The sequence below is a fragment of the Sphaeramia orbicularis genome, chromosome 1 (genome assembly GCF_902148855.1).
Source record: "Sphaeramia orbicularis chromosome 1, fSphaOr1.1, whole genome shotgun sequence".
Lineage (NCBI taxonomy): Eukaryota > Metazoa > Chordata > Actinopteri > Kurtiformes > Apogonidae > Sphaeramia > Sphaeramia orbicularis.
In genome coordinates, this window is record NC_043957.1 from 36706108 (window position 1) to 36718289 (window position 12182).

Genomic DNA, 12182 nt, shown 5'->3' on the forward strand with positions numbered 1-12182 from the left:
ATACCAGTGTTTCTCAACCTTAGAGTCGCCTGAAATGTCTAATGATTGATAAAAATAGAAATTAAAAACTCACTAATAAAAAATACATGATGAGTTGAGAGAGATAATCACATACATAAAAGAAATGACAAACTGTGAAACTGAAGCACTGTGGTACTGTTTATCTTTCAAATGTTCATTGTGGTCGGTTTAAGATGCTGCAGCTCTTTCATTATTCATAGTTTGAGTTATTGTTTGTTCAGTATTAATTTGCAAATAGCTACAGTGAGTATCCGTAGTATACAGCCTACAGAGTTTTACTATTATTATGTTTTGTATTCTTTGTTTTTTTTTTGCACTCTTTATGCCTACACATTTTCTTTCACTTTATCCTGTTGTTGCCTTAAGCTGTGAATTTCCCCGTTGTGGAATCAATAAAGTTTAATCTTACAGTTCAAATCACATTTTAATGAAGAAACCCTGCTAATCCCAGGACCTCGCATCAAATCATCAAGGTAAAATTACACAAGACTACATGCAAAATGCTTCCAATTGTGGTGAAACTGTAATGTGAGGGAATGAAAGACTGGGTATTACTCAAAATAGATGTTAATCTCTGAGCTGGTTCTACTTGAAAACAGTTTGCACATTCACTTTTCAGATTTCTTGTTCTGTAACATTTCTAAATCTATCATATAAAAGTATATAAATGAATGTTAATATTTAATACTGTATTTTGCAAAGACTAGCTAAGCAGCATTTTTGACATTCGTTTTCCTGTACTATATGTCAGATTTAGCATTTTCTGTCTCTGGAGCAAATAATTTCCACAACATCATAGACCCTCGTTAGTCTAACTGAGTAAATGATAAAAATTGGCCTTCTCTTATAACAGAATACACCGTCATTTTTCAATGGACTTGCCACAAAATGCTATGAAGGTGAGATCCCACAGTCTTGTAACTCAAACAACCTTTATGTTACAAAAAGAACAGGAAATGTAATGGGTTTGCCCTTGACCCGTACCCTACCATTCCATTATGTTTCATGAAAGTCATAAACAGTTGTCTGTGCATAATGCAGACAGACAGAAAAATGTGGCTGATTAAGCTCCTTGGCAGAGGTAATGACTCATATTTCGTCTTTGCTTTCCTAACACTAGATTTCTCTCATTGCTTCATCCAAATCACCATGATTTCATAGATATGAAACTTTACCACTTACTCCCCAGAATTCAACAAACATTTTTCCAAAACTTATATTATTCATTTATTTGTATTCTAGCAAAATAAAAGAAGAGCTACAAACATTGTTTTGCAGAAACACATGTGGGCATAACACTTAAGTCATGTTATTTGTGTAACATATCCCGCCTTTAGCAATCTGTGTTATAGAGCTGTAAGTCCACAAACATTCAGACAGTCTGAGGAGGATTCAAATATGATATCATCACACCACTAATTACACATGCAGCCACAAGATTTATATGACTGACATGGGAAATGAAAGGTTTTCCATCAGGTGTTTGTTTGGTTATGACATTGTTGTTGTCCATTTAACATAAACAAATATGCAACACAACATTAACCGAACTTATAAACAAACACACATATTACATTCTGATTTTGACCTGATAAGATTCACCTTTACCTGCAATGGAGAAGTAGCAAGTCAGACAAATACATTCCACACAGTGAATCCAACACTTTATAAACTTTTTATAAAGAAAAGATTTTACAATGTCATAAAGCATTAACAATTGGCGACTGTTAAAAGCCATTCCAGCAGTAAATAAACACTCCACAGTCTCTTAATCCATCTTTTGTTACTGTCTGGCGCTCCCTCTATCGGCCCTCCAGCGCTTTGTCTCTAGCGATCACAGCCTCATCAAACTTGATCATGAGTGTGGTGCCTTTGTGCCAGTGGACAGTGACTTTGGCTGGGAAGCCGCTGTGGGTGAGGATGGCCTCTATAATCCCTCCTGTGAAGGCTGCACAGTTCAAAGTGCTGTTCTCTTTGGGAACGGAGATATATGTGTTGACCAGAGATTCTTTTTCGATGATATAGTATATTTTGTCATCGTCGTTGGCCTGCTCCAGCTTGTCTGCCTCTTTACCAAATAAGGATCTCCACACAGATACCTGTTGACACAAATGCAGGTGAAGATAAAGACAAAAGATCACATTTGATGACAGCTGCCTAGTTTAATAAATGACAAAAATACTTGATTTAGTTACTGTTTATGCTCGTGTAACAGACACTTAAATGAAGAATGTGATGACACCAAAAGATAACTATAAGAAAGACATAATCTATTGCAAATACTGTGCAGTAAATACTTCTTATACCTTCTCATATACATACTTTTACCAGGAACCATAACCTGGTTTTATCCAAGCTCCTTCTTTATCTTGTTATTTGTTTGATTTTTTTTTTGTAAATCACTTTTTGTTTTAACTTTTTGTATTTCATCAAGTTTTTACAGTTTGAAAAATGCGGTAAAAAGAAAACAAAAAGAAAAATTACTACCTTCGAGAAACATGATGATGAGAGAGGTTTTGATCAACCCCACAACAGTTTTCAAAGCCATCTATTGTTGTGTTGTTTAAGGAAAAAACATTTAAGGAAAGTTCAATCAGGATGACTATCTTACAGTCATTCCCTCTCTGTCTTTATTTCAAGTTTTTCCTGCTTCCTTGAAATCAGCCTCGGTTCACTGTCTTTTCAACCAATCACAAATTGCCACATATCAGAGCCAAGCAGCCTACATAATATCTGTCAGATAGTAATAAATTCCTTGGACATTTTTTGGTAGGGCACTACCTGCTGAAGACTGGGAAGGCCCAACACCTGCAGTTTTAAAAATGCTCTGACGCAGTCATTTGGCCATTACAGATTGACCTGAGCCAATTATATTTTTTTCCAATTCCAAGAAATTTTTAACAAAATGTTAACTTTCTGCTTTGAAATGTATCATTGTAAGGGAACACTCAACATTACTGACCACCTGTCAGTGGTATATAATGTGTATATGTGTTTGGTGTGCCTAATATGCTTATTATGTCCTATATTTCAAAAGCAGCCTACAGTTAACACATTGAGCTACAGATTGTTTTATTTTATCTGCTCTGTGGACTGGATTATATCCAATCTAGCCCCTTTTACCATCTTAAAGAACACTGACATTATGGCAGACAATCGCATTGACACAGTGAGTCCATACCTTGATAAACAGCAGTATGTTCAGCACCTTGGTCTCTCTCTTGCCGTTCTTCTCCCTCAGCACCAGAACATCCAGGAGGCTGGCTCCGACCCGCTGGCCCATCTCCGCCAGCCGGGCCTGCAGCTCGGTCACAGAGTAGACCCTGCTCTGGCAGTACTGCACCACCTCGGAGAACAGCAGGGCGAAAGCGCTCACACTCACCTCGGTTTTGGGTCGAGTGAGAGGTCGCTCCAGTAAAGCGGACTTTCCTTTTGTAAAGCGAGTTTCCATCTTCTGAAAGAGAACAAATAAAGTGACACTGACAGCACCATCTGCTAATTCTAACCACAACGAACAGCTGCTGTATGTTCAAAGCAACCAAAACATGTCTGCATCAGTTCCGATTCAGTTACTAACAAAGGACACCTGAGCATTTCTCACTTAACCTATCTGGAGACTCTTAAATAGAGCAAAATTTATGTTTCACTTACTATTGCATTTGTTGTCGTTCTGAACAACGCTACTTCCTGTTCCGCCTTTGACGTCACAAAGTCACATGACCAGTATTTCCGCTGCTGTAAGCATGCTAGAAATAGCTTGTAAAAAAATGTTATGAAAATAATAATAATAATAATAATAATAATAATAATTATTATTATTATTATGTTTTTTTAAGCTCGATGTATTGCCTAAGTTGTTGAAAGAATGTATTAAATCAATGTTTTAGTATCTTAGAAATGTTTTATCCCAAACTGTCTCGTAATTTTTCATATAATCATGATTTTGATATCTATAAAAGTGAAATATAAAATAACAATGCAGCATTTTGATTGAAAAACACGCGCAAACAAAAGCCCACTGTTTAACGAATAGGATGATCAAACTGGAGAAATGTAAAATACATTCATCACTAAGTTTTCATGAGTGAAAAGTAAGAACTGTTGTGTTTTAGTTATCTTGGTCTGATAGCCTTCATTCACTTGTTAATTCTGAATAACTACCTGTACACACTGACTTCACGTATCCCAGCATAGTTTTACTCAAGCTCAGTCAGAGCAAGGGTCCAATCAGCAAAACTTGCGTAAAAACACCTTTCAGTGTATGTCTAGTTCTGCACTGAGATTATTATAGACATTTTAAAATAACATTGGGTAGAGCTACATTTGGGGCTTTTCTTATGCTGGATTTATCTGACTACTTCACTGTCTATGGCACCCCACCAGGTAAGTACAAGTGTTCAGGAATATGTCAACATTAATGATCGCTCAACAACATTTACAAGCTGATGATGATGACAAGTAAATACACAAAAAGAGGATCTGTAAAATGTTTCTGTGGGTTTGTTGCTTGTTTTGTTTTGTGAGTATTTGCATCCCATGTGTGGTCAAATCTGTGTTTCGTTTTTATATTTACAGTGAGTTGTTCTCTCTCAGTTATCATATGAGTGCTTGATTGACACCAAGTTCCTCTAATTAGCCTTCATGCACATGTTAATAGTGGACAACAACATGTACAGAAATGTTTCACTTACCAAAGCCTTTTAGCTCACTGACCTCACCCCTCCCAGCATACCTCCACCCACGCTCAGTCAGAGACTTTAGTGAAAAGGCCTGTGAGTGTGGGCATATGGGGTCATATGCCACAAGATACTTCCATACAAATAAAACCAATAACCCGGCAGTTATACCCAGAAACAATGTTCTGATGTAAAGCTCCCTCAATTTTTCATTGCTATCTTGTTTGTTAATTTATTTCGCATATAACATTAAAACCAAACAACAAAAGGATTTATATAAAAAGAAAGTCAAACATTCAAAAAGGAATGGGATGAAGTTTAATTTATAATCTCCTGCCTCGAAAACTTTAAGTGTAAAAAGAAGCTCAAAGAACTTAACCTGATGAGTAGAGACAGACTGTTTTGCTGACACACTTAACTGTTGGCTAAGTCAATATTTGAAGCCAACAGTGTACAAAGAGTGCTGTTATTGGGACACAACATTGCAGACATGCACGTACCCTTACACAAACACATTTAAACAACTGGTCTCAGCTAGATGACATTCATGTAAATCCTGAATGAAGATTATTGTAGACATTCTTTATATAACACTGAAGATAGTTTGAATCATTTTTAATCCATTTCACAGAGAAGATACTGCTCAACCAGGACATGCAACATGATGTTATCTGGACCATTGCTTTTTATCCTGGCTGTATTCGGCTACTTTACGGTCAATGGCAGACCAGCAGGTGAGTCCAGTTGTTCAAGAATAACTGAATTGAATTGTATTTGCACATGAATTAAAGTCTTCATTTGGCTGCAAAGCTTGTATTTATGTTTATTAGGAAAAGTTCTTTGCAGGTAGACTGTCTTCAGTGTTTTTACTCTGCTTTTTAATTGTTTTCAGAACATTGATCAAGAAAGTATTCACACACATTCACACTGAACCTTTCTCAAAATTACTAAATAAGAATGATAAGAAAGGTTAGGGTTATTTTATTTCAGCTAATGCAAGCCTTAATATCAGTCACTTGATCCTAACTATGATGATTATATCAGCCTTTACTGCATCTCTAATACCAACAGCCACTTAAACCGATGTAATCTGCGTTTGAAAAAGATATTAATTGTCACAGTATAGTGTGAAATTCAGTGAATGACATTTATTTGTTTAAAAAAAAAATTGTGGCAACAAAGTGACATGCAATATTAATGAGTAGATTTAAAGTGGTAAAATATTCATTGTAACATATTTTTAAGAGTTAATCAAATGTACATAGAACATAAATACTTAATACAACACATACACTGTTATCTATAAAGTTGCTATAAAATATTTTTTTCGTCTTCTCGTGAAATGATTGTGACAATGTGATTTATTCTTGATAGATAAAGTGTAACTGAGGCTCAATATGTAACCATTGCACCAGGCCAAAGGTGATTAATGATACGTATAAATAGGAATAAAAAGAGGAATGTGTCTGTTCCATTGTTATGGGTAACAGTGTAATATAAAGTATATTCAAACTTTTTAAATATTAGTCAAAGTATATTTACTAAATATTCCAGAAAAAAAATAATTTAGATAAGTACTTGAATATTTGTATTTTCTATGAATAAAAAAAAAAAAAAAAAGTTTTAGTAATTTTATTTTTTAAAGGAAATTTAAATGTCTTGAATAGCATTCATTTTGATACCACTGCTGATTTAGTCAGGATTTGCAAGATTTACATTCATAATAAATAAATGCATCATATTGTAAACTTTTTTAACAGCAACAACTTCTTAATCACCTTTTTTTCTACTGAAAAGTGATCAGTATGATTTAAGCATGCTCAGTTTAACTTAGTATTTGTTAAAACTACCTTTAGCCTGTTTTATAGCGTAAATGTTGTTTGTGTTTGTTAAGTCACACAGCCCACATTGTGACTTTTATAGTGTGGGTTAGAGTTTGTGTCTGATTTTTGTAACAGTGGAGTGATTATGTTTAAAATCAATTTTGCAACCTCTTCACGTTTCATAAAACCACTTAAATATGATGTTTCAGTAATTGATATATTGAAGTTTAGAATTGTAAACTTACTGTTCTGTGTGTAAATGTGTTTTTTGGTTAATGAGTAAACATTGCACTACATTTATACATGTTCATAAATGATCATTTGTGGTAACCATGTCATTTATTCATTGCCACATTCATACATTAGACCTCTTTGTTGTTAGGTGGCTTCCTGCGTAACATGGACAGCTTCATTCATGCTGTGCAGCAGGTTGAAGACTCCAATCCTGGTCTGTCATCTCTGGATCTGATCCGGGCCTTGAGGAGGACTGCAGGCCATGATGATGCTATGACCATCCACTTGTTGGGTTCTTCGTATAACCTCAGTGATGCTGTGGTGCTGCAGACGTCCATCCATAACTCTTCATCCTTTTTCGACAAAGCCATCCACCACTTAGTGACGGACCACGGTGAAGAAAGAGGTGTAGTTCTGGCTCCTGATGGCACCACAGTAGCTCTAGCGCCCTTACTGCTGGGAATCGAGGCAGGACTGAAGGCCCGGATGGAAGGAACACCTCCAGTTGGGATCTTCCCTCTGACATTAGGGAGGACGCTGGGTCTGTCTTTCCTCAGCCTCCAGGATTTCCCACCGTCCAGTCGCCTGGGCCCAAATGGATGCTGGGACAATGTGGACCACCCAAAAGTCTTCAAACTGTCTCGACCTGCCACTCTGGCAACTGATGCTGTCATTAACGGAGGCATGGATGGAGCTATACTGGGCACATACGTTAGCAGTCTACCTACATCTGAACAACCACCATCCATCAGTGAGATTTTACAAGGATACTATAACTTCACTCTGCATGAAGGCCAGGGTCTGGATGATTTGACCGGCTACATTAGCCCGAAGCGAAGGGAGCTCTCCAGATCCATTCTGGAGTCCCTTGATCTTCAGACTCAGGTGATGGAGACACTGGAGATGGTCTGGAGGTTGGAGAAGACACAATGGATTGCTCAGGACACTGGAGTGGGGAAGGCGGTGAGGGATGGACTGCAGGCATTTGTGCACAAATACTGGGGTGAGCTATTAGAAGAAGGATTCTGATGTTTTGTTTTTTTTTTTCTTTACATGTATTTATTGAAATTTTCTTCCATTAACCAAGTGAACAAGTTACAAACAAACAAACAAAGCACATAGAAAGTACATATAGAAGTACAAAATATACACATAAAAAAGAAACACCTAATAATATTACAGAACAAAAACACACAATCAAAAAAATACGCAAATAACAATCAAGTTGTGTCATCATCCATCCAACCATCAACAGGTGTTATTCTCAATAAAATTGCAGAAAATGGTTCATAGGATTCTGATCCTTTACTAGAATACTAGAATAAAAGTTCTAATATCACACTGTAAAGATAAGTCACGAATTCCAAACTTAAGTTGGGTAAAAATTTGCAACAATCATCAGTAAAATACACAAAAAAGTAAAAGTTGAGATAGTAGTAAAAGTAAAACGTGCAGTAAAATAACTCCTGGCTGGGTTTTACTATTATATATGCTACTTTTGGATTAATTTTACTGCTACATTGATGTATATGTTGTGTTTTCCTGCAGTAAATGTTTGCACTTGAGTCATGTTAAGTACTTTACATACTTTAAAGCATAATATTCTATAAAACATCACGTTTGTTGGGTTACTGTCCTATGAAAGTCAAATTTTCATATTTTAAAGGCCTGTTTTCAGCTTTGTAGCTATGTATCTTCCAGCCATCCCAGTTTATTTCAGTTTATTTACTATAAGGAGCAGAATTTTCTTGGTGTACCCTGGTGGATCACCTGGTAGTGCACAAGACCTAAGTGCAGCAACATGGCTTTGAGTCTCAGTCCAGGTTCTTTGCTTTACCTGTCTGTAATAAAAAACAAAATCGCCAAAAAAAAAAAAAAAACAGAAGGAGGATAATTTTTTTGCCCTTAATCAAAATCAGTACACCTAAAGATATGTGGATTTCACTGAACAAGAAATGAGCAAAGCTGTCAGACAAATAAAGTGGACCATTTGCTCCTAAAATGGAGTAGAAGTATAAAGTAATGTAAAACAGTCTAGTAAAGGACAAATACCTCAAATTTATACTTAAGTAGGTTACAGTATCCACCACTAGCTTTAAAATGATTTCAAAAATGTAGTTAAGATTTCATTTTCTTTGCAATCAATCACTCACGACACCCAAGGGTTGCAACATTATGCACTAATGCACTCTGTATTCCATTTGTGCATCACTGCCACATGATAGGAAGTTACATCCGGATCTGTATGTAGAGTGAACACAGCCTTTTTCTGCTGATGAACCAAGAGTGTCTGTGTAAGTTCTCATTTGTCCAGGTCATCGTTCTTCTTGGTAGTTGGTCCAGTTGAACCTAAAAGAACTACCAAGATGAACTCACTTCACTTATAGTTCATCAACACACAATTTTTGAATTTTAATACATCATTTTGGTTTTGTCGATCCATTAGATTATTTAACGTGCCTCATGTGTTTGGGGAGTCATACAAAATGGAACATCTAACCCTCATCCTCTTCCCCTCTTCATCCCAGTCTGTCCTCAAATCATCCCCCGCTGTCAGTGGGGGGCAAAGGCCTACAACGGCACTCCACTCCCACTGTCCCTGCCTCTTCAGTTTCTGTACGTCCACCACACCTATCAGCCGTCCTCTCCGTGTTTAACCTTCCCACACTGCTCTCGTGACATGAGGGACATGCAGCGTTTCCACCAGGACATCCGCGGATGGGGTGACATAGGATACAGGTACCCAGACTTATATAAGACTATCCACATCCTGGCTGTGTGGGGGATTTTCCAAAGAAAGCAGCTATCAGTGCAGTTACCATAAATGTGTAGTGCTTTCAGACTACTTCCTGTACGTTTGGTTTGTTATCTGTGTACATTATAGTGCAGTTCTGTGGTGCAATGTTGTTTAGGTTGTTTGTTGTTTATTCCAGTGTGCAATGTTTGTTTTTGTTGTTGCTGGTGATTTAGCTTTTTTTAATGCTTCTTCTTCTTCTAATTATTATTATTATTATTAATATTATTATTATTATTAATATTATTATTATTATTATTATTATACGTCGTTATGACTATTACTGTCATCACTTTATTATAACTTTTATCATGTGATTATTAAACTATACATACATACATAATACATAATACATACATACATACTGTACATATAATATACAGTACATACATACAACATAATTAGCTATTTTATTATTATTATTATTATTATTATTATTATTATAATACGTCATTATGTCTATTACTGTCATCACTTTATTATAACTTTTATCCTGTGATTATTAAACTATACACACACACACACACACATACATACATAATACATACATACAAACTGTACATATAATATACAGTACATACATACAACATAATTAGCTATTTATTATTATTATTATTATTATTATTATTATTATTATTATTATTATTATTATTATTATTATTATTATTATTATACGTCATTATGTCTATTACTGTCATCACTTTATTATAACTTTTATCCTGTGATTATTAAACTATACACACACACACACACACATACATAATACATACATACATACATACATACATACAAACAAACTGTACATATAATATACAGTACATACATACAACATAATTAGCTATTTATTATTATTATTATTATTATTATTATTATTATTATTATTATTATACGTCGTTATGTCTATTACTGTCATCACTTTATTATAACTTTTATCCTGTGATTATTAAACTATACATACACACACACACACACACACATACATACTGTACATATAATATACACTACATACATAGAACATAAATAGCTATTTCTTCTTCTTCTTTTTCTTCTTCTTCTTCTTCTTCTATGTCGTTATGACTATTGCTGTTGTCACCTTATTATAACTTTTATCCTGTGATTATTAAACTATACCTACATATATACATACATATAATATACACTACATACATACAAAATAATTAGCTATTTTATTATTATTATTTATTATTATTATTATTATTATTATTATTATTATTATTATTATTATTATTATTATTATTATTGTTATTGTTATTATTATTACTTCTTTATTAGCACCTTGCAACTTGTTGTTTCTACTGTACTAGTACTTTACAATGTGCAATTGCCTGTTTTTTTTTCCAATAATGTTTTGTTTTTAAGAGTCATTGTTTTGCTATTTTCTTGTGGTATTTCTTGTCTATATATCTGGTATTGTGCTCAATTTCCTGAGGATCTATAAAGTTCTATCTAATGTAATGTAATGTAATGTAATCTAATTGCTCTGTTTCCACCCTCAGCTTTGTGGTTGGCTCTGATGGTTATGTATACGAAGGCAGAGGTTGGAACCTTCTCGGCACACACACCAGAGGCCACAATGATGTCGGGTATGGAGTATCGATCATCGGCAACTACACCTCAACCCTGCCTTCTCACTACTCCATGGACCTACTGCGACACCGACTGGTCCAGTGTGCAGTAGATGGGGGAAGACTAGTTTCTAACTTTACCATCCATGGGCACAGACAAGTGGTGAACTACACCTCCTGTCCTGGAGATGCTTTCTTCTCAGAAATAAGAAGCTGGGAGCATTTCAGGGAGTGACAGCAACACAGTTCTCTATGTTTTGGATTTTTAGAAATGACAGGATAATTGTCATTCCTTTGATAAATAAAAAGGTTTTACTGTATGAGTCTATGGAGTGATTATGCTTACAGGGTGGCTATAAAAGTCCCCACCTGGCTTTAACTAAGTGATAATTCAGATCCTTCTATTGGATAATTACTGCAGTTATTAATATGTTTCATCTTTAACTGTTGGAGTAGCTTCTCATTTCTGAAACACCCATCAGATTAATAGAGAACATAAAGACTGGACTGTGTTTCAATGGGAAAAGATCATGTGGTCTGATGAGTCCTGACTGACCCTGATCTAGAGTAATGGGTGCATCAGGGGGAGAAGAGAGGTCGATGAAATGGTTACCCATCATGCCTAGTTCCTACAGTACAAACCTATGGGGACAGTGTTATGATCTGGGGTTGATTCAGTTGGTTCAGGTCTGAGCTCAACAACATCATGTGTCCAAAATTAGGAAAATAAATGATATGACATTGGATAAGCTTATCAAAACAATGTCATAGTGACTATTATTATTATTATTATTATTATTATTATTATACTTTTCATTATTATTTAATTTGTTTGTGTGTATTTTGACTAATCATCTGTAAACATTTCCTCATAATTTAATGCTGCTGAGTTCTTTGCACTGGAGGATGCAGCAAATGGTAAACAACAAAGGGAACGAGAGACTGGAAATAACGTGAACCAAAGGTAGTGAGTCAGATCTGAGTCAAGGACATTACATTTAATCATCAATGCACCTCTGAGTCACTGGAGCATATTATAACCTGATTG

General features: G+C 35.3%; 2 protein-coding genes across 3 annotated transcripts; one reads left to right on the plus strand and one right to left on the minus strand.

Annotated features, from left to right (window-relative positions):
* Window positions 1-1223: 1223 nt before the first annotated feature.
* LOC115429180 (trafficking protein particle complex subunit 5-like) lies at window positions 1224-3719 on the minus strand. Of its 2 annotated transcripts, none has more exons than XM_030148439.1 (3): window positions 3673-3719; window positions 3203-3475; window positions 1224-2120 (listed from the first exon to the last, which is right to left on the minus strand). In XM_030148439.1, exons 2-3 carry the CDS (start codon window positions 3470-3472, stop codon window positions 1824-1826), a joined length of 567 nt encoding a protein of 188 aa, XP_030004299.1. In that variant the 5' UTR covers window positions 3473-3475; window positions 3673-3719; the 3' UTR covers window positions 1224-1823. The 2 variants fall into 2 exon arrangements, with proteins under 2 accessions (XP_030004299.1, XP_030004308.1); XM_030148448.1 differs by having other exon boundaries at window positions 3628-3711.
* Window positions 3720-5198: 1479 nt separating this feature from the next.
* On the plus strand, window positions 5199-11457 carry LOC115421184 (N-acetylmuramoyl-L-alanine amidase-like). Its single transcript, XM_030136935.1, has 4 exons — window positions 5199-5431; window positions 6903-7757; window positions 9283-9493; window positions 11066-11457. Exons 1-4 carry the CDS (start codon window positions 5359-5361, stop codon window positions 11367-11369), a joined length of 1443 nt encoding a protein of 480 aa, XP_029992795.1. The 5' UTR covers window positions 5199-5358; the 3' UTR covers window positions 11370-11457.
* Window positions 11458-12182: the final 725 nt, after the last annotated feature.